A 27,512-nucleotide genomic window follows, 5' to 3' on the forward strand; every position below is an offset into this window, starting at 1 on the left:
TCAAACTAAACTACTCCAGACAACCACTCCTGAAGTGTAAAATTACCTGAGGTTATTGTCCAGGGATGATACTAGAAAAATAACACAAGATGGGGCCAAATACTTTATCCCTCTTTGGTGCCATAGTAAAGTAATTCTCAGCAGAACATGGCAATTTGACTTCATCAAGAGTGAATTTAGGAAAAAAAAAATAAGAAGTCTTGTTCTCTCCATTTCCATCTTTAGTCACCAGTCAAAATTGTGTTACAAAAGTTATTTTTTAAGACTGCTTAATTCAAATGTAAGAGTTGAACAGACTCTGTTAGTGAACCAGCCCTGGCTTAGACTTAGGTTTAAGCAAAGAGACTTTGGCAGTGTATAACACAAATTTCTGACATCCAGCAGAAAGCAAGCCACACACATTCTCCCTGAGTCTACACATGAATGACAAGTTTAGTGAAAAGCACTGAAAAATAAAACCAAAGAAATCAAGCTCTGGGAACCTGTGTGGAAGTGGCTTTCACTTAAGATGCCATTTTCCCCCCACACCCTTATGCAAAACAGAAGTGAAAACATCTGTAAGCATTTCACAGCAAGCTCTTGGTTTAGCTTCACTGCTTCAGACAAGATTCAGCAGTTTTGCTCCTTGTAATGAAAACTTTTTGGTACTTTTGTACCATACAGATATTTTTAAAATCCAACTCCCTTCCAGACTTAAGACTGAAGAGCATCACGATCTCTGCTTTATGTTACATACTTGAAAAAGTCTGGTTAGCTGCTTTCCTAGGGTTCTTCAGATTATTTTCCATAACCACCCTGCTGGGAATCCTACTCTCCTGAAGAACTCCAACACATAACAACAGGAGAAAGAGAACATCAGGCTGAGCAGGTTAATGCCAAGACCTTCTGCATGTGTAATCCTCAGCTCAAGCCATTCCTCCACCCTCTCCCTTTGCTTTTACTTCTGGGGCAATCAGACCTACTTGGGATAATCTTGTTTCTGCTCATAGTTGGACAGTGATTCCAGCCTGGACACAGCATTCCTGGTGGGAATACTGACACTGGAGGAGAAAGGAAAATATTCATATTCATCACATGATATGTGGATCACATTTGCTTGTGCTTGTAAATTCTCCTCATTGAAGCCTTAAATACTTTTAATCCTAAATACTTTAGGATTAAATAATAATAAAAGTATATAATAAAAGTATAATATACTTATATATATAAGTATAATAATAATACTATAATATATACTAAATATAATATAATACTAATATATATACTAAATATAATATAATACTAAATATAATAATACTAAATATACTAATACTAAATATAATAATACTAAATAATAATATAATATAATATATATAATAATAATACTAAATATATAATAATGCTAAATATAATACTAAATATTATATAATACTAAATATAATACTATAATACTACTAATACTAAATATAATAATACTAAATATAATAATGAATATAATAATACTAAAAGTTACAAACTGTCTACAGTTTATCCAGCTAAAAAAAAAAATATTAAATCCATTACTGCGAATGATGTTATTTGACACATAAGCACATTCAATTATAAAAGAAAGTATGTAACTATTTTTTTTTTTTAAATAATTTCAGGTGCCTGGATTTTTACCAGTGCTTTACGTGTGGGAATAACAAGACATTTAGTGCAAGCAGTTCGGGACCATGCACTGGCCAGTACATCCTCCAGTGTAAGGGTGATTGCCATAGGAATAACTTCCCTCAGGAAAATCCAGCACAGAGAAATTCTGGAAAACACAAAGGTATTTTTCACTTGTAAACCAGGATTGTTCAGAAGAAAGCTGCACCTTTACAAAGCTTGGAAGTAGCAGGCAGGACAACTTTGAGTTAACTTAAAAACAAAAGCGGGGGCTTGGGGGAAACAGAAATAGAGAGCAGGAAGAATTGGGAGCCTGATGGGTCTGGTCCCCATCACCCTCAGAATATTTGGCAGCAATTCCGCCAACACCCAGCAGGTGACACCATTAAACATTAAGTCTGCGACAGATTGAGGAAGGACGTCAAGGAAAAAAAAAAAAAAAAATCATTAGATACGTTTAATTTTATTTTCCATTGTCCACTTCCCGCTGAAACAGTTTAAGGTGCTTCACAAATGCGGTAAAAAAAAAAAAAAAAAAAAAAAGGGATGGTTTCCATTAAGGATTGGAAGCTGTAAATATTTTAAGATCAACTTTTCTTAAGTAGTCACTGAATAGGTGTTTAAAATGTAAAAATTTCTCAGTGCCTCAGGGCAATAAGAGCTGGGCAGGGTTTTGCCTTGTTACTGGGAGCTCAAAGGATTGCACAATTCAAGTTAAAGCAATCAAAGTTTGTGGGAAAACAAAACAAACAAATCCCACCAAACAAATAAAAAACCTCATCCAGTGAAAACATTCGCAGCAAACTTTGAAAACAAGTTGATGCGCTATTGACTTGGAGGAAAAAAAAAAAAAAGTAATTATGGCATGATGCTGGTGTCACTGGGTAGACTGCCTGTCCTGAGAAGGCCATTGTAAAAAAAAAAAAAGGAGGGGAAAAAGAGGAAAAAAAAGAGGAAAAAAAAAGAGGAAAAAAAAAAGAGGAAAAAAAAAAGAGGAAAAAAAAAAGAGGAAAAAAAAAAGAGGAAAAAAAAAAGAGGAAAAAAAAAAGAGGAAAAAAAAAAGAGGAAAAAAAAAAGAGGAAAAAAAAAAGAGGAAAAAAAAAAGAGGAAAAAAAAAGAGGAAAAAAAAAAGAGGAAAAAAAAAGAGGAAAAAAAAAGAGGAAAAAAAAAGAGGAAAAAAAGAGGAAAAAAAAAAGAGGGAAAAAAAAAGAGGGAAAAAAAAGAGGAAAAAAAAAAAGAGGAAAAAAAAAGAGGAAAAAAAAAGAGGAAAAAAAAAGAGGAAAAAAAAAGAGGAAAAAAAAAGAGGAAAAAAAAAGAGGAAAAAAAAAGAGGAAAAAAAAAGAGGAAAAAAAAAGAGGAAAAAAAAGAGGAAAAAAAAGAGGAAAAAAAAAGAGGAAAAAAAAGAGGGAAAAAAAAGAGGCAAAAAAAAGAGGGAAAAAAAAAGAGGGAAAAAAAAGAGGGAAAAAAAAGAGGGAAAAAAAAGAGGGAAAAAAAAGAGGGAAAAAAAAAGAGGAAAAAAAGAGGAAAAAAAGAGGAAAAAAAGAGGAAAAAAAGAGGAAAAAAAGAGGAAAAAAAGAGGAAAAAAAGAGGAAAAAAAGAGGAAAAAAAGAGGAAAAAAAGAGGAAAAAAAGAGGAAAAAAAGAGGAAAAAAAGAGGAAAAAAAGAGGAAAAAAAGAGGAAAAAAAGAGGTGTGTACTGGCAGTGAATGACAATTCTTCTGTGCTATTTTACTTCCCTGCAGAAACTCAAACAAATGACAAACACAGCCCTTTGAGCACACACCAATTCTTCTCAGAGTTCTAGCAAGGAGCTGGGAGACTGTCAAACCATACCAGCAAAATATTGTCATTTTTCTTCCCCTTTTTCCATCCTTTTTGCCACAGACTGCTCCCTATGTGCTCTACCAGGTAGAACTCTTTGCCTGACAGACTTCCACCTCTTTTTGTGGCTGAGCTTGTCCAAAAGGATCTCAGAGAAAGGAATTCTGTTCACTGCATTTGGGAAGCTTGCTCAGGAAAGTTGCTTTGGCAGGTGCAGCCTAAGTCATCAAAATATATCTGAATTTTTCTCAAGTAGTAGCTACAAAACAACAACTGATCTTTTTATTGCATTGGACCTCTTTGTCCTTCACTGCAGCCTGATTTTTTTCTCAAGGGATATTTTTTGTGGAGCATTCCCAACCTGAGGACTGCTGGCACTGCTTCCACCCAAAGACATTCTGGATTTCAGGCAGTAACTTTTAAGACAAAGGAACTCCAGACAGGGGATGTTGATCTAAACCCAGTTCTCTTTATACTTGGCACTGCCACAAGCAGCTTGCTGTATGAAAAGAGCTAACAACCCACATCAGGAAAGAGAAAAACAAGCCCTAAAAATCAGTGGATCCTTCCCATCTCCTCTGTGTTAATGGTCATTGAAAGATCACTTCCACGTTTTCAGATAATAAACAGGAAAATCCCCAAGGGCTCCTTTCAACTGTTTGTTATGCTGCTGGGTCCTAATCAAAGGCCAGATCTTTGGCAAGGAGGCTTAATGCTAAATGGCAGCAGAATATAGGCACACCCTCTGTCAAAAAAAAAAAAAAAAATTGGAGGCAAATTAGTTGTGTAAGCTTTCCCCAACAAATGCGAGACAGAGAAGGAGGCAGGAAAAACTTGGAGCATTTGCTGCTTGTAAAGGACGTGCACATGTACTGCTTTGTCCTCTGGAACAACCTCTGATACTCCTGTTTTTTCCCAGAGCTGTTAACAGGGAAAAAAGCCACAGGAACTTGCCTAATCCTACCCTTTTTCACCTTATTTTGAAGGGGATTCCTCCAGTCTGACTGGATGAAGCTTCCTTTCAGAAAACCACTTATGGGGATGTTATGCAGTGAGTTCCACTCTTCCACCTGCAGCATGAAGCACCTCATCCTCTGGGTTATTTATTATTTTTATGCATTTGAAGTGTTGCTACAAGCAACTTGATATGTTCTCTGCCTCTCCAACATCAGCCTTACCTTTGGCTCTGGAGAAGAACCTGGAGAACCCCTGAGTTTGAATTCCCCCTGGATTCAGCTGGGCACCTGCTCCTCCTAACAGACACTGCCAAAAACTGAGAGTAAGGAAGGTTCCACCTAAAATCCAGCTCTTAAAAAACAGCATAAATCTCTGTCATATTTTAATGACACTGCTATGTCTAGAAAGGCTTTACACCTGTCTGTGTCCACAAAATTCATGGTACAGGCACAAGAGCCAAGCTGATATTCAGAGTTTTGTTCATCAACTGAAAGGCTCCAGGAGCTGGAAAAGAGGCATGAGAGGAGGAAATGCAGATTTGAAACAATTGCTTACTTGCCAGATAAAATCATAACCAGGACAGTGATTATGAAGATGGAAAAGAAAAATAACAAGGCATTTAAAATCTGGCTTGCAGGTAGGAAGGATGTGGATGTGCAACAGTGGGAAAGATTTGTTAAGGAAGGGGAACTTGAGAAGTAGGTGTATGGAAGATCATACAGTCCTGGGAACAAGACTGTAACAGTGATTTTATGCAAATATCCATTAATAAATAATTTCAAGATACCCTCAGCCAGAATAAAATACAATGGATAAGATACTGCTGGACTTGTTACTCACAAACCAAGAAAACTTGCTCTGCAATATCCTCATTAGTAAAATTCAGCAATCCCAATTCTCTGGAGTTTGGGATCCTGCTGAGCACACTGAAAATTAGTGCTAAGACAGAGCTTTTAGATTTTAAAAAAGAAAATTTCAACTCACTCAGAGTTCAATTGGAAGGAATTCTGTGGGAAGTTTCCATGGAGGAGAAAGGAGCCAGTGAATGATGGGAGGTTTTCAAAAATGATCTGAGAACACCAAAATCCCTCTTCAAAGTAAGGGATGGAGGTGGAACAAGAGACCAATTTGAACAAGAGACCAAAGAGAACAATTTGACTGAACTGGGAGCTCCTGAGTCTGCTCAAAACCTAAAGAGAGCAGAGCTGGAAAAGCATATTAACACCTCTTGAAAACTACAGGGGCATTGCCAGGGTGTGCAGAGATGCAGTAAGAGAAGTAAAAGTTCAGCTGGGTTGAAATTGGCCAGAGATGTCACAAATTACAAGAAAAATTTTTCCAGGTGTGTAATAAACAAGCAGAAGGAAATTACTGACCCACTGTTAAACAGGAGACCAACAACCCTGGAAATAAGGATTGCACTTTCTAAGGTCTGCTTGCCACTCATTTTTCTAAAATACAATTTCTGAGCTGAATAACACCTCATATAACCCTGTCAATGAAATGAAAACAGTTGCCCCTGTTCATACCAGCTGGGAATGAAGGCCTCCAAGACACTACAGCTCCATCCACAATTATTGGGTGTCATGGCCCCTTTCCATTTGTCCAGGAAACCACTTCCAAAAACTCTGAATGAATTCCTGCATTCCAGAGGAGGTGACTGATGCCACCAGATGTTGTAGAGCCTGAGAGGGAACTTTAGGGATTTCAGTCCTGTCAAATCTGGCAGCTTTCAGAACCACATTCTCCTCTTTTCAAAGAGTCTGTTTGAGTGTCTCAAAGGTGGAAATGAAAAAAATGCCAGATTTAAAGCACAGGCTGTGTTTTGCAGAGCACACTGACATCTCTCCTCCTCTCTCCAGAATGAAACTCTTGTACATTACCAATCAGATGATAACATCCAAGGCCCACTGCGTTCCCTGGACCACAACCATTCCCATTTTATTTTGGTGGATGACTTGGCACCAGCTGAGCCAGACGGGACCACGAGGCTACGTCTCACCTTGGAAAAGTACATTTCAGAACAGAGGACTGGATATGGGGGTAAGGAGGATATCTGGGTACTGCTGACTTGAATGATTCTGCTGTTACAGAGACACTTGGAGCCCCTGGCCCCATCACAGGCAAACCCAGCTCTCAAACTGGGCATCTCCCCAGACAAGATCAAGTAAACACATTTGTCATTGTGTAAGAGGCAGAACTAAGGTGAGGAAGCTGCTCTTGGAAGCAAAAATCCTGACTTTTATGGCTCCAAGCTGATCTTTGAAGCAGGGCTCAAACTGCCTTCAAAGAGAACAAATGGGAAACAAATCCAGCTTTAACCAAGAAATGGGTGCTCATTGTAGTATCACTTTAATCCCCTCATGAATAACAGGGTCTTGAATTGCTCCCACCCTGAAGAAGAGACTTATTCCAAAGAAATATTTTAAGCCATATCTATTTCAGGATAAAAATCTTATCCTGGGTAAACAGCATAGCATCTAATGGCCATCTAACCCTTTGCTTATTATTGGGCAAGCCTCCTCCTGCTATTTGTGGAAGAATTCAGTTGTAGTGTTATTAAATTACTTCTATGTTTTGTTTCTGCAGTACAGTGCTAGCACAGCTGAAACAGAAGGGACAGCTCATCTATTCCCACTTGTATCCATCAATGGAATATTCAATTCCACAGCCCATAGGATTGTTGCACAAATAGACCTGAAAATATGAATGTGTCTGAAGAATGTTTATCTGGTAACTGAGATAAGAAAGAGCCCAGCTGGACAGTAATGGTAGGCAGAGGATGCAGTGCTGAGAGTTAGAAAGGAGCCTCTTTCTGCTTGCAAACCAAATCTGACTGAACAAATATCAGTGAAACAATTTCCTGTCAAAAAATGATGAGTCATTTGACAAATATTTCACTGGAATGTACTGAATTCAGCAATATATTCTAAAAAAACTCATGTCCTCCACTTAAGGTCATTTATATTCAAGCTGAGCAAAGCTATGGGACTTTAATAAGGTCATGCAGAATTTCCCTGTTTAAAAGCAAAACAAAAGTAGAAGCTATTCAGGGGACATTTTTAATATGCTGAATTCTTTGCATTTAAGAACTCGGCCCTTTCCCAGCATTGAAATCAGAATCCACTGCCCAAATTTTATCTATGGTAAATGTAGAACATGTAAATCATAGACATACCTGTCCCAGAGGTCACTCAAAACTAGAACATCACCTTACTGAGCTGAGGGAAGTCTGTGGAAGTCATTAAGACAAAAAAAAGCTACTTGCCAGTCATGTCCTGGCTACATTTCAGTTCCACCTTATCTCTGTTATCATCCCACAACACATCCAACAAGCACTAAGTGACAATATGTACATTGCTTTGGGAGACCTAAAAAGGGAAACACCCAAAAAAATTGTTTGAACCAAGTGAGTTTTATCTTGCAACTGAAGGAGGAATTTATTTCATGGTGCTGCTGTGTTGATGGAGCTCTTTGTAATCCAGAGGTGACAATAAATTGTCCTGAATTCAGCATTTACACTCTAAACCACCTAGAAACAAGGGCAGGGATGCCTAAAACATTTTCCCCCTGCTGCTGTGACCCAAGTTAAATATTTTTTAAGCATTTATCTTAATAACCATGCCATTAGACTATGCTGAATGAAATTTTAAGCTGTTTAAGCAGAGTAACAAAGATTCTATCATTCCTATCAAGTCATCTCTGACTCAGTTAATCACTGCTGCTATGCACAGGCAGCCTCTTCATATTCCTAAATCCTCCTTTTATCATCAGGCTTTTCTCCTGATCCCATTACACCTTCCCTGCACATGGATAACACTTTGGAAAGCCTGACAGCTTTTCCCACCTCACTGTATCTTAATATAAAGAAGTGTAGCTGCCTCTGTGAAAACCTTTAGGGCACAAGAAAAATTGTTAGAATTACTTCACTCTCTGATCACTTTGCAGTAAATAAATAAAGTCAGCAGTGCTCTGACATACAGCAGTGCCAATATCCATATTATTGGATATTGATAGATCCATATGATGATATCCATATCCAAATATCCATATCCAACAGAAGTATTCTCAAGGGTTAGGCAGAGACAGTGATTTTTGTGAAAGCTGTTAACCTTTTAAAAGTGAAAACATCTATTTCACAGGAACTGGTAGCATTGAAATCCCTGTGCTTTGCTTACTGGTAAATGGAGGACCAGGCACACTCGAGGTAAGAGGCTGTTCACAACTTCAAAAAAATAAATTAAGTGGTGCTAAGTAGTTAATGGGAAATTTGGCTGGATGACAAACACATCTACTGGCACTTTATGTAAGTTAAAAAAAAAAAAAATCATCTCTCTGCATCATTAAGGACTGAATTCTGTTAATATTAAATTTGCCAGTATTTCTTTGGGAGAAATATTTCCTTTTGAATAGGTGCCAACTGATCATTAAAGCTTCCATTGCCAGCTGATAGAGTGGGAAGAAGGAATCCAAAACAAACCCACTGAAGCCATTCCAAATCTGGCCAAATAGACATGCTGGGCTATTACAGGAGATCACATCCAAAAAAAAAATAAAAAATAAAAAAATTCATCTTTCAGTGCTGTCCAGCACCACTAAGACAGCAGTCTCTGACACAGGGCTCAAAGCAAGTACAAGTCCAGGTTTGCCAGATATTGCATGTAAAATTAGTGTCCTAATTCCTCTGAGGAGAAATGCTTTGTAGGATAGAAGACTGGAGAGTTGTCTGCTAACAGCCCTGGATCTTCTTCAGTGAAGGGTCAATTTTTATTTTTTTTTTTTAAATCCTGATTAGTTCTCTAACTTAAATAATCTGGCAAGCAGAAGAGACTGTGATTTTTATTTTACTTTAACTGGGATTTTATTTTGCTACTTTTGTAGTGGCTTCTACACCCACATGGCATTTTTTAAAAGATACTCTCAGATGAAACAGAACACTCTACAGTCCCTCTAGGGAGACATTCAACCATCATTTCAAGTTTCCAGGTGATGAGATTTTGCCACACAACCTGGCAACCTCTTTCAGGCTCATTTCTGGTGGCATCTTCCACTTGCAGTTTCCAGTCCTTGCATCTCAGAATCATAGAATCATTTAGCTTGGAAAAGACCCTTAAAATCATCAAGGCCAATCATAAACCCAGCACTGCCAAGTCAACCACTAAACCACATCTTTAACTGTGACACCTCCACGTGACACTGAAACACCCCAGTTCCCCCAGTACCTCCTCCCAGTGCTGCTCCTCTAGACCCTTCACCACCTTCCTTGACCCCTTTTGGACACACTCAAACACATAAATGTCTTTTTTGTAGTGATCTTGTTACCTGGACTAAAACACACACTGGCATTAGAAATCTCACTGGTTTCTGTCACCTCTTGAATTTTCCTTCTAAAAGCAAAGTATGGCAGTGTTTTCTGTACCTTGGGTGCTGAAAAACTACATATATCCCAACCTATAAATCCTCTTTTCAAAGTTTTAGGTAAAATGATTTGGAGACCAAAGGTGACTGACTGAAGATGCCCTAAATTTACATGTTTGGGAATGAATAACTAATTCTTTTTTTTTTTTAGAATATTCTTAAATACAGACTGGGTAATACACACCAGGGAGTACAACAGTTGTTTTAAAAAAAAACAAACAACACCTCAAACTAAACCAACTCCCCCCTACACACAAGCAAATCAATAGCTAATATTTTAATTTAATCAATAAATCTTAGAGTTTCCTTTTCTTCTTGTATAATGCCAGAATAATTGGCAATAGCCATTATGATGCCACGGCCTCTGCTTTCCTTTCTCAGCAACCTGCACAAGTAAAGCAGAATTAAAAGCAAAAGCACAAGTAAAAGAATTATCAGCCTTTAACCCTTGTTGCTATGCTCAGTGTTGGGTTTGGGTTTTTTTTTCTTGTGGTCCAAAGGTGTGTTCCCATTGGCAAATTCCTGATTTCCAGAATGTATCACCAGGTTTAGCAGTCAGAAGAACCTGCTGAGAACTTCTATATCGTGCTCCTCTTGCGCTTGACTTTGCTAAAAGACAAAGTCAGGGGGAAGGGGGGGCTGGAAGTCAGGGACAAAGAAATTTTATGCATTTTTTTTGTCCAAATCAGATTGCTTAGCTGGTCATGGATGTGGCATGGGAAGGGGCTTGCACATGAATTCTGGTTGGAGGGGCGTGACTAGTGGAGTCCCTCAGGGGTCGGTACTGGGACCGGTGTTGTTCAATATCTTCATCAACGACTTGGATGAGGGTCTAGAATGTACCCTCAGCAAGTTTGCTGATGACACTAAGCTGGGAGGAGTGGCTGACACACCAGAAGGCTGTGCTGCCATTCAGAGAGACTTAGACAGGCTGGAGAGTTGGGCAGGGAGAAACATGATGAAATTCAACAAGGGGAAGTGTAGAGTTTTGCATTTGGGGAAGAACAACACGATGTCCCAGTATAGGTTGGGGGCTGACCTGCTGGAGAGCAGTGGAGGTGAAAGAGACCTGGGGGTCCTGGTAGACAAGAAGATGCCCATGAGCCAGCAATGTGCCCTTGTGGCCAAGAAGGCCAATGGCATCCTGGGGTGCATTAGAAAGGGGGTGGTTAGTAGGTCAAGAGAGGTTCTCCTCCCCCTCTATTCTGCATTGGTGAGGCCACACCTGGAGTATTGTGTCCAGTTCTGGGCCCCTCAGTTCAAGAAGGACAGGGAAGTGCTTGAAAGAGTCCAGCGCAGAGCTACTGAGATGATGAAGGGAGTGGAACATCTCCCTTATGAGGAAAGGCTGAGGGAGCTGGGTCTCTTTAGTTTGGAGAAAAGGAGACTGAGGGGTGACCTCATCAATGTTTTCAAATATGTAAGGGGTGAGTGTCAGGGAGATGGAGTTAGGCTTTTCTCAGTGGTGACCAGTGATAGGACAAGGGGTAATGGGTGTAAATTGGAGCATAGGAGGTTCAAGTTGAATATCAGAAAAAATTTTTTTACTGTAAGGGTGACAGAGCCCTGGAACAGGCTGCCCAGGGGGGTTGTGGAGTCTCCTTCACTGGAGACATTCAAAACCCACCTGGACACGTTCCTAGGGGATGTACTCTAGGGGGCCCTGCTCTGGCAAGGGGGGTTGGACTAGATGATCTTTCGAGGTCCCTTCCAACCCCTAGGATTCTATGATTCTATGATTCTATGAATGACCAGCTACAGAATCAGAAAAATCCTAATAGCTTAGAGGGGTCTCCACTGGCTCCATAGTGACTATGGGTTAGGCACACACTTATTCCCAGTTGCAAGAAATCCTTCTTTTGAATAACAATTTCTTTCCAGCTACGAATTCTAAAAATACACATTTTAAACTACAGAGAATTTGCATCGGTTTGGAGAATTCTGCTCCCTGGCTTATCCTGGCAGGATCTGGAGGCACAGCTGACATCTTAGCTGCATTCATCAATGACCCACAGCTTCTCATGCCAGAAGCTGTTCAACAGCAATTTAAGGAGAAATTCCCTGCAGAAAGCTTCTCGTGGAAGGACATTCTCCAGTGGACAGCAACCGTGAGCTCAAATGTTTGATAATTCCATGCCTTGCATTCCCAAGCTCTCGCTGAGGATTTTTAGCTCCAGCAATCCAGTCAGTACAGGTTGGTTAAGGAGCTGCCCAGAAGTTCTGGCTACTCCAGTGCTCCAACACCAGAATATTCTGTCACAGTTCTGGCTACTCCAGTGCTCCAACACCAGAATATTCTGTCACAGTCCTGGCTACTCCAGTGCTCCAACACCAGAATATTCTGTCACAGTTCTGGCTACTCCAGTGCTCCAACACCAGAATATTCTGTCACAGTCCTGGCTACTCCAGTGCTCCAACACCAGAATATTCTCTCACAGTTCTGGCTACTCCAGTGCTCCAACACCAGAATATTCTGTCACAGTTCTGGCTACTCCAGTGCTCCAACACCAGAATATTCTGTCACAGTCCTGGCTACTCCAGTGCTCCAACACCAGAATATTCTCTCACAGTTCTGGCTACTCCAGTGCTCCAACACCAGAATATTCTGTCACAGTTCTGGCTACTCCAGTGCTCCAACACCAGAATATTCTGTCACAGTTCTGGCTACTCCAGTGCTCCAACACCAGAATATTCTCTCACAGTTCTGGCTACTCCAGTGCTCCAACACTAGATATTCTGCCACAGAATATCTCTCAAAGCTGGGAATCAAGTGCTCAGCTGATCAGACAAACTTCTGTCTCCCAGAGATTCAGCAGAACACTCAGGGCTCTGTCCTCTCTCAATTCTTTTTTTTTTTATTATTATTTCCTCAAATAACAGCCACCACCCAGGAACCCCCCAGTCCTTCTGGAGGACATGAGGCAGTATTTATGCCCCACAGCTGTGGAGTTGGTGCAGCTGGGACAAAAGTGACCTAATCCATGGTCCACAGCTGTTAAATGGAGACCAGATTGTGGAGGAGCATGAATAAATCCAAAAGAATGAAGGGGGGTTAGAAACGATCCTATCTTCAGCTCTGTGTGTTCTTGAAAGACAAAGCAGAGTCACAGATTTTCCTTATTCTCTGTACTGAGGCACACTTGCTCAATAAGCCATAAAATTCTGTGTTTAAGGACAAACACTTTGACATTGTCTTTATGTGAAGACTGAAGAGCTCTTTATGGCTCTTTTTTTTTTTTTATTTATTTTATGAGATAAATGAAGCCCCCTTGACCTAACCATCTACTTCTTCTTTGCAGTCCTTGCCATAATCCCTAGCTGCTAAAGTTCCACACATTAATGCCATTAGGGAGAATTTTACCAGCTCACTAAGACAAAGGGATGGATGGGCATGGAGGAGCAATGTTGCCAGATGCTCACAAAGGCTCGGTGCAGCTGCACTGCCAGAAAGAAAACTCAATAAACAGAGAAGGCAGAAGGAAAGAGTGCTGTGTGTATCAATATTTGATGACTTTTACTCAAAGAAGATTTAGAACCCACGCTTTGAAATAAAATTGTGAGAGCAAATCTTAAATGTCAAAGCAGGAAAAGGTAAAACAGAACGAGGGGGACTCGAACGACTGGGATGCAAATAAGGATGTGAGTTAAGGAAGAATCTTTTAATTAAAGCACTCTGCCTCTCAGGATACCAAAGTTTTGTTCCTGGAACAGAAACTTAGGACTTGTTTAAATATGGGAAACTAATATTGTTGGGTTTCTTGCCAAAGCTCAGCTTTACAATTAGAATATAAGTTTTGGGGTAATACTTTCTGGGTAATTTCCACTGGGCTCTTAGGCATCAATAAAAAGCAGCAGGACAACACTTAAAATGATTTTTGTTTCAACTCCCAATAGATTCACAACATTATTTCACACCAAAATCTCCTGACTCTGCACAACTTTGAGCAAGATGGTTCAGAAGAATTTGACACAGTCATTTTAAAAGCTTTAGTAAAAGGTAAGAACAAGAAACAAGCAGAGTATAATACTGGGTTTAGTCAACTTCTGTGCCAGGAACATAATTCATCCTTGTCCACAGCAAGGCCAGTTGCTTGTTGGATCACATTTCATTTCTGATGCAGACCTCTTCAGCTTGCTTGAAAAATTAACTGTGGCAGTGACTACAGCTCTTCTCACCTTGATTTTAAACCAGTCTTTGTTTTTTAACCTCATGCTACTGTAATTTTAATCACTCCTTTCTTTGTCTACTTGCTTCCCTTAGCACTACAGGTTGCAAGAGAACTGAAATATTCTGCTGAAGTTATTGCAGTTAAAAGCCACTTGGAAGAACTCAAAAAACCCCCAAAACAAAGAAAAAAAAACCCAAACCCCAGCAAAGCAAACAAAACCAAACAAAAAAACAACAAAACCCAATTTCCAGTACTGCCTTAGTTCCAGAAACAATCCATTTCTCCTATGAGAAATTTTCACTATATTTTCTGGAAGAGGATATTACTTCCTCTGCCACCCATTTTAGTTTGTATTAAGTGTTTGTTTTAGGCTAATTTTAGCATGGAGGGAAAGAAGATGTGATATCCCTAATAGAAACTAAAACTAAGACAAAAAACAATAGCCAGTCCTGCTCCCTCCTTTCTGCAGTCCAGGATCTCTAACATCCTACAGACAATTAAACTTAATATTTCAATAGAGAATTCAGCTAACAAAAAATATATATTTTTTTTTAATATTAGTATTTCTTTAATAAAAAAATGCTGTGAAGGATTCCTGATTAAGCAACCCACAAATCTGTGACAGCTGAGGAAGAGAGCTCATATTGCTAATCTAGTTCTTACTGGTATGTTAAATTAAATATAACAAGTGTATAAACTACTGAGTTTCTTTGCACTTCTTCTTTTTGCCAGCCTGTAAAAGTCAGAGCCAGGAGGCTCAGGAATACCTGGATGAACTGAAGCTGGCAGTGGCTTGGAACAGAGTGGACATAGCTAAAAGTGAAATATTCAATGGTGACGTGGAGTGGAAGGTACCAGGTTTTATTGCCTTAGAGAGCAACAGTAACAGGAATAATTCAGTGATCACAGCCTCTTTCTTGAGCTCCTTGAGGGCAAGAATCTTCTCCCCTCCCCTTTCTGTACAGACCTTTAAAGCAAACAAACCTGAGCTTACAAGCAAAAGCAGCAAGCAGATATTATTGTTAGAAGATGGAAGAATTGCAGTGTTTCCAACTGGTGTATAAATACCCAGTGTGGTGGGTGCCAAACATCACCACCACTCCCACAGCATGCTGTTTGCATTGATGTTTTGACATGAAGGCTCCCATTGCCATTTTGTCACAGAGAAGTTGAGTTCTACCTCCCTCTTTCTCATTGCACCCCTGTGTGGAGGACAAAAAGTGCACATCCTCACATTAAATCTTACTTCATTCCTCATCCATCCATCATTACCTCTTAATATCTTTATTTTTCTTTTCACCAATCTAGTCCTGTGACCTGGAGGAAGTGATGATGGATGCTCTGGTCAATGACAAACCAGAATTTGTCAAATTATTTATTGACAATGGGGCTAACATAGCTGAATTCCTGACTTACAGTCGTCTGCAGAGACTCTACTGCTCCATTTCTCAGAAATGCCTCCTCTATGAACTTCTACTGAAGAAACATGAAGAAAGCAAGCTGACCTTGGCAGGGCTCACTGCTCAGCAGAATAAAGAGCAGGAGATCTGCCCACTCTTCACACTGAGTGAGGTCTCTCGAGTTCTCAAGGATTTTCTCCAGGATGCATGCAAGGGTTTCTATCAAGACTTCATACATGGAGGCAAGAAGAAATCTGTGAGTTCCAACTTCCCATCATAGTCCTGCTCCCTTCCAATTTAGAATCTGAAAAGCCTCAGCTAGGGCTTGCATTTGGGGGGTGGGACAGGGAAGGAAAGATGAGAGAGTCACTTGAGTTTCTCATCCCTTTTTTTCAGCTCTGTATGATTATAACAGGTAAAATAATTTTATCTTTTTTATTTCAAAATATAAAAGGGAATGAAAAAAAAATTTTTCAAGATAGATTTTCTTTTTTGCCCCTTCTACACATGGAAGTTTTGTGAAAGGTTTAACTTTAGCTAGTGCTAAGACATAGGCTCTGCTCCAGGATCTCGCTGTATCTCACTCTCTTCTAGTGCAGCTCCCCCAGACCATTCCTCATTCTAGCACCTGGCACATGAACATTTTGATCTTATTTTTATTGATGTGTGAGAAGATTCAGTGGGAGATATACAGAGAATATGAAGGGATAGGTTTAGGTTTACTAAGGAGTAATTTGACACAGAAATAGCAGTCTGCATTCCTAACATAGAGCTTCAAGCAGAAGCACCTGGCAGTATTTTTTAGAAGAAAGGCAATCAGGTGACAACCATTTTCAGTCCCAGGTCTGAAAATAGACAGCTTCATAAAACTATTCCTAGATTTGCACTGTGTAGGGGTAGATTGGTGTCAGGGTTTAACACTGGCCCGGCAATTAAACCGAGTAACAGACGCTCACTATTAATCTCTCTCTCCTCCCTTATAAGAAAGGAGAGAGAATAAAGGAGAGAGACTTATGGGTTGGTAACTAAACTACACAACTTTAATGAAACAGTAATGATAAATAGGAAAAATTACTAAATATATACAAATATACAAGAAAATGGATACCACATTCCTCCTCCCTTTCCCCCAATAGCTCTCAGGTCACCACCGAGGCTGCAGGGCAGCCCTGGGAAAGTCCAGGCTGGACTCCTGGAGTCAGCAGCAGTTGGGAACTGGAGGCAGGAACACACAGATATGGGCTGGGATGGATCAGGAGCACAGGCAGGCAAACGGATGGGATCCTTCTAGGATGCTGGGGTGAAGGAAAAGAAGCAGGAAAGGCAGGAAGGGCAGGCAGCTGGAAGCTGGAAGCAGGAAATCTGGCTTGGCCCTTGTGATCCCTCAAATTTATACTGAGGATGAGGTGTATGGGATGGAATACTCTGTTTGGTCAATTCTGGCATCTATCTTGTCCGTTCCTCCCCAAAGGAGGGCTGCAGGTGGGACCTCTTTATGTTTTCCTCAGAGCTGAGCAGTGTCCTTGGCTCTGCACACCAGTCTCTAGCATCAAGTGTTATCAGTCCTAGAAGCAGACACTGTCTGAGAAACTTGCTCTTAATTTCAGCAAGTGCAACTACTTACAAGAGACTTAGCTGAAAGCAAAAGTACAAGACAGAAAATCACCTTTATCCTGGCCCAAAGCAGGACAGTTGGAAATCCAGTAATGTGCAGTGCATGATATTTGCCTTTGGCTTGTTATAATCTAGTTATTGAGGGACATAACACAGCAAGAAGTAAGGATGATGGTGGGAAGTGGTCTTGTCAAGCACTTTGGAAACACAACAAGCACAACATGTGATAGGTACCACTACAGAATGGCTGTAGTGCACTGTCCATAGTTGTGAAATAAATATGTATTTTTTGCATTTTAATAGTGTACTTAAAACTCTTATGTACTAAAGTTCTTGCAAGAGAAAACTTTTTTTTTTCTTGCACTGGAAAAAGGTTTGGATGCATGATTTCAAAGCAGAGAGGTATAGAAAAATTTCTTTAGAGTTTTAGAGAAAATAAACAACTGAACATCTATACAATTAAGCCTTTTTACGTTTGCCAAGTTCTATTTTCATCTTGAAACTATTTAAACTCCAAAATAAATTTGAAAAAAAATGTCACTCAAGCACTTAACTCACTGCTGCTTTTTATAAGTCGAGCTGAATTAATCAGTAGTATGAAACCTAAGTGTGAAGCTAGTAAAGATTTCCTTGTTCACCAGGACAGGCAATTTGAGACAACACCTCTGAGGTCACTAAGAAGACTCCAGACTCACAAATTTTACAGAAATAAAAATTTGCTCTTGAAGCCTCACTTATCTTTGTGGCAGCAAGAGAGCTAAAGCCAAGTGCTGTAAAGAAAGCCCAAATCAGATATCAGATCACACCACCCATCAGCTTTGTTCCTTTTCTTCCCATGGCTGCCACCAGTGGCTCAGTCCCATTATCATTGATAAAAGAAAGAGAATTAACTGTACTGGGATCCCAGTGTTGCTGCTGCTGAATTCTGTGTCTCAGTTCAGGTTAGGATAAAGTGGCTACAAAGACTGATGAGACTTTAGAGATACCTTTGTGGTGAGCTATTTCATCAGGTGAATTGAACTGAAAACTTTGGAGAAGACAAAGGGAGAGGAAAAAAAACAACAAACCACCAACACCCCCAAAAAAACTTTGTTAAATTGGAAAAGAATCCTACAGTTTGACTAAAAATATATAAAAAAAAAATTTCATAATTAAAAAAAGCCCACTCTGACTGCTTCTAATTAACACAATACATATGGAGGCAGTTGAAAAATATATTTAAAATTAAGAACTTGAACTAAGCTGCCATGCTTCCTCTAGAGACTTTTTAATCAAATGCTAAGAGAATAAGCAGTATTCTACTTGAAACAGCCCCTGCATGAGGGAGAGGTTTCTCAAAGAAAAAATGAAAAAGAGAGCATTCACATCCTCTCTTCTGTCTTATCCTGTCCAGGACCCTTGGCAAGATGTATTTCTGTTGAAATAAAATGCCTTTTGTTCCCTTTCCTCTGAAACCATGTCCTCTGGGGCAGGTGTGCAGAATTCAGCTGAAGGTGAGCTCAGAGGAGTTACTCACAGGTTTGTCTGGATGATGCTACCCAGCAGAGGTGAAGCACTGAGCTTTGATAAAGTCAATGAGAGCTTCAGCACTGGTCAGGGTTTCATTCAGAAGGCTCTCACACATCTTGAGTTACACTGGAGACACAAGGGGGTCAGTACAGCCTGACCTGAAATACCCCTCAGCTCTACAGAAAAGGGAAAAAGAGAATCAAAAGAACACGAAGCTTCTCGCAAGGCCAAGATCAGCTTAGATGATCTCATTGGTACAGAGTAAGGCTGGGAAGCAGGTTGTAATTTCTACCCACTGTGTTGCAGGATAAAATGAATGCAAAACGATTACCCGGGCCTTTGGATATGAACCAGAAAACCAAAAATCCTTGGAGGGATTTGTTTGTCTGGGCAGTACTTCAAAACCGGCACAAGATGGCAAACTATTTCTGGGCTATGGTAAGCTTTGAGCTGTAGCTGCTCCAGGTGAAATCTGGGTATATTTCAAGGATTCAGGGTGGTTTGCTCAGCCTTGCAGCTCAAAAGGAAGGGAGGTTTGTTTCTAACACTCAAGATGTGGCATTTAGGGGGCTCATGCCAGTGGGCTTGGCAGAGGGAGGGCAGAGCAGCAGCAGGTGTAAGGCAGCACAGCCTGAAACCCAGTGTGAACACCAGCTGCAGAGCTAAACCCCCTTCCCTGCTGCTCCTGCTGAGTCACCACTCAGGATTTGTTCCCTGGGAATAGGTCAATTGTTTGGCTTCCAGCAATGGAAGGGCGGGAAGGCCACGGAGCATCTTTATTTCAGGGAAGGGCAGCATCGCGCTCCCAAAAGCTGAGCTTGCAGCTGGGGTCCTTGGCTCCTCTTTCAGCACCCTGCACAAGCACAGCCCTGCCTGCTGCATCTGCAGAGCAAGCTGGAGCTCCCCCAGGCAGACACAGCCATGGGGCTCCATCCCTCAGCTTCCAAACAGCTGCATCTGGCACGGGAGGAGCCCAGCTCCCCAGCTGTGTGTGTGTGCATGCAGACACATCTGCACATCTGCCTGGGGACCCTTATTACCAGAAGGCACATTTCTCTGGGCCACTCTTGTCCCTCTGCCAGCTGTGCTCCTTTCTCACACGTCCTTCTGCAGGGTCTCCCCACAGCCACCTTGGCACTGGGAGACTGGTTTGTATTGTTTCCATAAATACATCATTCTCCTTTCACTCTCTGACTGCTGCCCCAAGTCAAGCCCAGCACAAGAACTCCCAATAAGGGGTTTTCAGTTCTCAGCTGTCACCAAACCTCACTCAGTGTTTCAAGTCTGCATTTAAGGGGTGATTCTTCAAAGGAGAGACATGCATGATTTCTTTTTTTTGTTAGATGTGTTCCTTGGTATAATTCTCCCCAGTTCAGGGCACGGTAACATCTGTCCCCCCATTTTTAATTCTGCAGGGGCAGGAAGGTGTAGCCTCAGCTCTGGCAGCCTGCAAGATCCTTAAAGCCATGTCCCGTCTGGAAACAGAGACCAAAGTAGCACAAATAATGAAAGAGGCCAAGTATGAGCAGCTTGCAGTTGGTAAGTAAAGGTCCCTTTTTAACAGCATCCAAAAAATTAAGAAGTGATTGCCACTGGAAGGGAAGTAAGTGAAAAAAAATCATTCCCGTTGCAAAATGTTAACTTTGGTGAATAACTTGAGAGCCTTGCAGCACAGGCAGTCCCAAACATCCAAAGGCCACAGAAAAAGGACTCAAAAAGCAGAAAAACCAGTGTTCCAAGAATGGTTCCTGGGATTCATGGTCAGAATTCCTCCCCTGCTGCATGTTAACATTTCAAGTGCCTGATCTCAGCACGAGGTGTGCTACAGGGATGGACAAGACAGAAACCAAACCCACTTCAGGTTGACAGCAGCCTGGTTTTCCTGCAGTATCCAGCTGGCTCTCTAAGGGCCACTAGAGCAACAAGTTTAAAGGTTTGCCTTGGCTGCTAAAAATAATTTGAGATTACCTCATCCAGAGGAGGGCTGACTGCACTGCCAAACTGCAGCGAGGCTCAGGCTGGGCTGGCAGCAGCCAGGATGCTCCTCCCTGCAGCAGCAAGCATCCAGACATCTGCAATGCTGGCATCTCCAGCCCTTCCCTCCTTCCAGATGTCTCCACAGGTGTTTATTTCCTGATCTACCTTCAGACTGACCCTGTTTGCAGGTAGCACTGCTGGGAGCAGAGGACATCCCACAGCTGGACAGGCAGAGGTGCTTTTTCTCCCTTTAGAACTACTGAAAGCTCATGCAAGCATTGCTACCTTATTGGTACACACGTAGCATTTCCTTCTCTTCTCACAGGGCCATTATAATTTACATTATTTATTATTACATTTATTAGCTAAAAAGTCAGGTTCTCATCTAATCACAGCACTCGAGTAATTTAGCCATGGGATTCCATGGCATAATCCACCAGAAGGCTGCTCCTTGACTTCACCAAGTATTAGATCAGATCCTCAATTTTACCTTCTGGCCCAGAGAACATTCACTATTAATTAGAGTGAACATTCTATAAGAATGAAAAATAGGACATCACCTGCAAAAGAAGTCTGTGAATCAGTTTAAGTCACCTTCATCCTTTCCCCAGCCCTCCAAGGGTAACAAGATGATGCAGGCTGGCCCAAGAACACTATTGAGGTAAGAAGAGGATCAACAGAATAAATCAAGGTTTTTATCTTTGGACAAGATCTGACTTCTTGTGTTGGGTTCTTTAGAATGTTTATCCAGTCCCTCTGGAAAAAGAACTACACTGCAACACTTTACCAAGTCTGAATGACTTCATGTCAAAAGGCTCTGTCTTAAAACCAAGGACTTGTTGGCTCCAAGCTACAGCTGAGCTGATCTTTTGTTTATTGTGTTCCAAAACATGGGGGCAGGGTGACAACTCATCCTTCAGTGTTTAAGAGGAGCACCCACGAGACACAGTTTTTCTTGCTGTTGCCTAAAGCTCCACATGGGGTGGCTACAGATGAGGGACAAATGCTGACATGGTTCCAAGATGCTCCTTCTGCTGTCTGTAGAAGAACTGAGAAACAAAAATTTCTCCTCACATCAAAAAAAAAAAACAAAACAAAAAACAAACCAAACCAAAAACAAAAAACACCAAAACAAAACAAGATGAAAAAACCAAAGCCCAAACCTGTCAGAGGCTCTGGGCTGAGAAGGGAGCATGCAGATAGAGATGAGAGGGAGGTGCTAAGAGATTTACTCCATAACTCCCTGCAAACAAAACTGTAGTGAGTTGTTCTTGTGTCCAGCATTGTTCCTCTTTCCCTCTCATCTCTTACTTTTCTCAGGCTCTTGTCAGCTTTGCAGAAGTCTCAGGAGCACCTGGCAGTGCTCAGGCTTTGCTGCCACCATGGACAAACATCCCCCTCTTGCTTAACATTCATTTTCTTCTTTTTTTTTTTTCTTTTAAATAACAAAATCTGTTTGTCTGTGTGTCCTTCACTTGGCAGGATTGTTCAACGAGTGCTACCACAACAGTGAGGAGAGGGCATTTGCTCTGTTGGTGAGGAAAAATCAGTACTGGAGCAAAACCACCTGCCTTCAGCTGGCTACAGAAGCAGATGCAAAGTCATTCTTTGCCCACGATGGGGTCCAGGTAAGTCCCACAGATCCTTCCCTTCCCATCTCCATCCTCAAAGCTTTTAAACAGGATGCTGGACACAGCAGAGGAAAGCTGAACATCTGCCTGAGGCACAAGGAAGCTGCTCCAAGAAGTGAGGTAACTCCTTGTTCAGATTCAAGGAAGAGCTCACTGATAAAAGTTAAATCAAATCACCATTCAACTTTGCTCTCACAGCCTGAGCTCTCTGGACATAAAAAAAAGCAAAATTAAGAGTGATGGTGCTTCTGGCTCCCAGTGCCTGACATGCACTTTTTTAATTTTTTTTTTTTTTTTTTTGCTTAATTGCACTTAAATTCCTCTTCTTCCCAGTGTCCTCCAGAGCTCTGCATACCCAACATCTGCAAAGGGATGCACAGAGAACCTCTTGGCTCTGAATCCATGCCTGCTCTTTAGTTCTCCAGAGCATTCCCCACCTTAGAAGCCACAGACCATGGGTGCACTTCCCCTGCATGTGTGTTTTTTGTGATGTTAAAGCCCTATCTTGTTTTTTTTTTTGACTTTCAGGCATTCCTGACAAAAATATGGTGGGGAGACATGGCTACGAGCACACAGATCCTGAAGCTAATCTCTGCATTCTGGTGCCCTTTCCTAATCTACACAAATTTAATAGCATTCAGGTACACATAGAACTATTTGGGTGCAAGAGATAAGTAAGGGATGAAAAATCAACCACGAAAAATAAAAAAAAATGACCCAGACTCAAAATTTCTCACCTAAGTGATAAAAACTGTAGCATCCCCAACAGAAGGACTGCCCCAGAAATCAGCTTTTTATGGGACTGAGTGATCTGTGTGTCCTGTGCTAGTGATTATCCAAATATTTAGAAGATCAATACCACTCTTTTCCACATCATTTCTATTTTGCATAGTCCACAAAAAAAAGTCTGCTGGAATTCTGGCAGCTCCAGGTCCTACACAGTAATGTATAGAACATCTCCAGTATAGCACCATCTATTTCTAGATCTGGAGATGCATGGTTCAAATTTATCTTATTTAGTAAAACAGCCACCACAAAGCACTATTATCAGCCACCAGGCTTGTATCTTATCAAGGCAAATGACTATTACAAAGCAGTATTATCAGCCCCCTGATAGCCCTAAGTCCAGCTTAAAAACACAGGACTGACATGAAATCAATTCACATTTTTCAGTTCACTGTCTTATGAGATCTCTTTCTCAGCCTCCTGCAGGCAGAGCTTTGGGGTTCAGTTTTTGTTGGGCAAGATTAGAATCTTGGCTTTCTTAAAAAAAACAAAACAACAAAAAAATAAACAAAAAAACCACCACAGAGCAGAAAAGAAACAAAAGGCAGTAAGATGCTCAGAGAGTAAAAAAAAAATCCAGGAATTAAACTTTACTAAGACCTCCTACTATTGTATCACATACAAATAATCAGAGTTGGCATTATGGAACTACATTCTATTATGAAATACATGTTTCTAACTGTTTATATGGAAAAACATATGTTTCTAACTTTCTGTTAGGAAATAAATGTTTCTAATTTGCTTAAAAAGCAAGAGGAAAACTTGTTGGCCACTGCTGATGTGGGACTTTCCTTCTGCCAGTATCACTGAAGATGACTTTTGTCTTACAAGTTCAAGTAATTCAATGTGAAAATTTGGCATAGTTTGGGGGGAAAGGCTTAAATTATGAGTCATAATCAAATTAAACCAACCCAAAATTGTTTCAATGAGGATATTTAATGGAAATACAGGAGCTGACACCATGTTCCCTGTTGCTTCAGGCATTTTCTTTCAAGAGTAGCCAGGAACAGAGCATTGGGGTCTTGCCTTCTAAGAGTGAGGGGTACATTTCTGCTCCAATCCTAAATAATTTAAGGACACTGAGGATACTGCTCCATTTTTGTGAGGCATGACAATTATCTTTTCTCTGACTCTTGTGGGTGACTTCAGCTTTCACCTTACAAATAAACAGAATTTGTACCTGTAAGGATGATGCATTCTGTGATAGCTTCTCAGCAGAGCAAGTCCAAAGTAAGTACAAAGTAGTAGGAAAGCAAATTTAGGAGTGAAAACTTGCTACCCATCATATTTCAGCTGCTGAGTTTATTTCCTTACAGTGAGGACCAACAATCAAAGAATGAGCCAGAACCATTCAAAGAACTGGACAGTTTAGAGACAGAGAAGCCTCTGCTTTTCTCCAAGGAAGAAGATAGGTGAGTTTAAAGCCATTAGTTAATATAACTTCTGTGATCACAAAGAACACTTCTTGAGGATTAGTGACCAGATAATTTAAGGACAAAAAACCACAATAAGACACAACTTTACTTGTTCTGAGGAAGAAATTTCTACAGAACCCTGCTGAATACCTGGGAAATCAGAAAGCATTTCCTAAGATCCCCTTTCAGCTCATGATAGGTGATACATTTGATTTAGGAACCAAGCCCCCCATGGCTTTCTCAACTGAACAGAAAGGATTTCATCAGTACCTGGGAATTTCATCTTAAGTCAGCTTTCCACCATACTAATGCTCTCTCTATTTTAAAAGCCCTGAGGAACCCAAGTGCAACAACAAACTTAGGAATTAGAAGGAGAATTACACAAGCAGGAAAATAAGCACAAAGATTTTGTCAGCTCCTTGAGGGCATTCACAGATTTGTGATGCAAAACTTCTGGATCCCACCCTAAGCCTCTGCCAAAGCCTCCTCACCAAAACCTGCAAGGCCTTCAGTCAGGATAGGAAAACTTTTGATTAGCACAAAGTCCTCTTAATAGAAAATCAGTGCTCAGTAGCCACTTGTATTGAGTATGTGCTTTGCAATAATTAAAAGAGACCTTCAGAAACAAGGGAACAACCAGAGCAAGGAAGCATCTGCAATGTATGAAGTGCTGGACCAAGGCAGAGTCATTAGGTTCTGGTTTTACCTCTGGTATATTGGAGAAAATAATTTTTTTTTCTCTTTTCCCTCCCTAACCTTCAAAATAGGTGTAAAAGCATCTGCCCCTTGGGAGCTATTTGCAAGCAATGTCAGAAAGCACTTTCGTATCCTGACTTAAAGGTGGTTTGGGCATTCTCATTGCTATTATCTTAGCAATTTGTTTTAACAAAAAGGCTCTCTCCTTTCCCAGATCTATTTCAGCATCTAACAGTAAAGCTGCAATTATCTCTTTATGATATTAGCCTGTTACCATGGGGATGTATCTTAGAAGGTAATAAATTGAGGTAGCACAGAATCAGGCATCTAGAAAAGACTGGGTGTGAGCAGAAACTTTGCCATCTAACAAACCTTTTTTAATAATTAGCAAGATCAGAGGAAATTAAAAACCACTGAGGAGTCATTGCTGCTTTTTTGTGAGGTGAAATTGCACACACCCTTCAGTAGAGATCACACCTCTCCCTCAGAATCACAAAATGAAAGATCAAATAACATCCCTGGCTCACACAGGAGAGCAATTTCTGTGGAAGCAAAACCTCATGCAATGATCAGATTGCCATCAAATACAGGGAACTTGCATTTTCTGTGCAGGATAATTTCCAGTGCCAAAAGATAGCACTTCATGTTCCAAAACACAGCAAAACCAGCTGTAGATGCCCGGGTCAGATTTCCCTTCAGTTAACAAAATACTTGCATAATTCCACCATAATCAGAGACTACCTTAATAAATAATTCCTAAGGTCAAAGTTTTGCTAACAGGCTTCTAGATGACTTTTTCTGCAATTTACTTTAATTTCATTGTAAATGGCAAGATGCCAGTGCTTAGAGTTGTGTAGAAGACTGAAATATTCCTTCAGTAGTTCTCCCAAACTTCAGGAAGAACAATCAAGAAACACGTGCTTGGAATGAGGCAGCACTTTGAGACTGGGTCAGAAAGAAGAATTCTTTACAAAAACAACAACTACTACTGCACACAAACACTGCAAGAAATTTCCAAAGCCCAAATAATTAAGAACTGAGCCTCAAACTACACCGGCCACTTGTGTCTCTTTCCTGGGATTTAGGATGAGGGAGAGCAATCAGCCCAGTCCCCCCTCTCCTTGGGGTATTTGTACTACAGGAACCCAGTGAAGTTACAAATCATAATTAACACAGCAAAACTCAAATAACAAGAATGTTCAAGTCAAATATTAATTTTTCATTTCAAAACCTTCCTGACTCAAAATATTTGTGCTGTTGGAATACTGTAGTATTGGGATTGCTCTTTTACAGCCTCCTCCCTTGCCATTCCCAGCATCTGCCTGTTACTATCTTACAAGTGGCTTTATATAGAAAAACACTGATCCTATTCCCATGGACTAATTTTAGGAAACCAGTACCAAGCTTATATTCTTTTTGTTTTGCAGAAGAAATGGTAAATTGGAAAAGCAGAACCCTTCTGAAAACACAGCATGGGTGACCTTCATATTTACTCGGTGGAGAAAATTCTGGAGTGCCCCTGTAACTGTATTCACAGGGAATGTTATCATGTACTTTGCTTTTCTCTTTCTATTTACTTATGTCCTTTTACTGGACTTTAAACCACCTCCACCTGAGGGTCCCTCCACTAGAGAAATTACACTTTACTTCTGTGTTTTCACCCTGGTCTTGGAAGAAATCCGACAGGTCAGTAACCAATGACATCTCAGTAAAACCACCATAAAACTTGAATTTTGAATAAATTTACAATCTGTAGAACTCTCCAAGCTAGAAGGTTTCAAGTGCCAGGCACAGTTTTTTGATTTTTACAAAGAACAATACCAAACTTACCTTATCCAAAAGACTTCTCTCTCTCTCTCTCTCTCTCTCCTAATGTGAGCTCTTCCTCCCCTGCAGAAACCTGGAGCTCCACCTCTATTTTTCCATCCTGCTCCAGCTGTAGCCAAGTCAGCTGCTAAGCTTCAGGTGTCCTTAACCTTGCAAATTATCTCCCTGATTTCACTCTCCAGAGCTAGGTCCTCCAATTATATTCTACACCTGGAAACACAGCAGACAAATCTACATCTACAGAATTTTAAATTCTTCCACGCTGGGGATCATTAAAAAAAAAAAACCAAAAAAACGTGGATTAATTCAGATTGTTTGTGTTTTTCCTAAAACTACTCAGTTCAAAATACCAACAGGTTTATTTGGTTTGTTTTTCTTTAAAAATCCAACCCCACGCCCCCCAGGTTTCTCCACTATCCTCCCAGTTCCCAATTTTTAAATGTCATCAGCTCCACAACTGAAATAAAGTGTGAACAATGGTGCCAGTGTGCTGCCAGCTCTGGATGCATAAAGCTGCCCTCTTCAGACATGAAAAAGCTGTTATAAACATTTACTCTGGAAGAACAAATATGTGTTCATTACTTAAGCAATAAGGACAGTGAGGGGGATCCCAGCTGGGCACTGGAAAGCTGAAATTATGCAGCAAGGTCGTATCCAGAGGACA

The 27,512-nt window shown here is 40.6% G+C and overlaps 1 protein-coding gene and 2 long non-coding RNA genes across 3 annotated transcripts in view; 1 reads left to right on the top strand and 2 right to left on the bottom strand.

The window, feature by feature from the left end:
* TRPM5 (transient receptor potential cation channel subfamily M member 5) overlaps positions 1-27,512 on the top strand; it is a 53,128-nt gene that overhangs the window by 13,129 nt on the left and 12,487 nt on the right. The window contains exons 4-16 of the mRNA XM_071762215.1: positions 1,626-1,792; positions 6,269-6,449; positions 8,549-8,613; positions 11,741-11,932; positions 13,719-13,821; positions 14,726-14,844; positions 15,302-15,649; positions 18,823-18,954; positions 19,932-20,055; positions 21,976-22,121; positions 22,653-22,765; positions 24,227-24,322; positions 26,449-26,707. Coding sequence (XP_071618316.1) covers positions 1,626-1,792; positions 6,269-6,449; positions 8,549-8,613; positions 11,741-11,932; positions 13,719-13,821; positions 14,726-14,844; positions 15,302-15,649; positions 18,823-18,954; positions 19,932-20,055; positions 21,976-22,121; positions 22,653-22,765; positions 24,227-24,322; positions 26,449-26,707 — 2,045 coding nt within the window. The remainder of the gene's footprint in view (positions 1-1,625; positions 1,793-6,268; positions 6,450-8,548; positions 8,614-11,740; positions 11,933-13,718; positions 13,822-14,725; positions 14,845-15,301; positions 15,650-18,822; positions 18,955-19,931; positions 20,056-21,975; positions 22,122-22,652; positions 22,766-24,226; positions 24,323-26,448; positions 26,708-27,512) is intronic.
* LOC139804721 (uncharacterized) lies at positions 542-27,512 on the bottom strand. Its single transcript, XR_011729507.1, has 3 exons — positions 26,852-27,512; positions 1,642-1,777; positions 542-1,034 (listed from the first exon to the last, which is right to left on the bottom strand). It is a non-coding gene; the product is annotated as an uncharacterized lncRNA (long non-coding RNA).
* Positions 9,282-15,702, bottom strand: LOC139804723 (uncharacterized). The gene is made up of 3 exons (XR_011729510.1): positions 15,499-15,702; positions 9,612-9,733; positions 9,282-9,456 (listed from the first exon to the last, which is right to left on the bottom strand). It is a non-coding gene; the product is annotated as an uncharacterized lncRNA (long non-coding RNA).

This window comes from Heliangelus exortis, chromosome 18 (assembly GCF_036169615.1).
Source record: "Heliangelus exortis chromosome 18, bHelExo1.hap1, whole genome shotgun sequence".
In the NCBI taxonomy this organism is placed as follows: Eukaryota; Metazoa; Chordata; class Aves; order Apodiformes; family Trochilidae; genus Heliangelus; species Heliangelus exortis.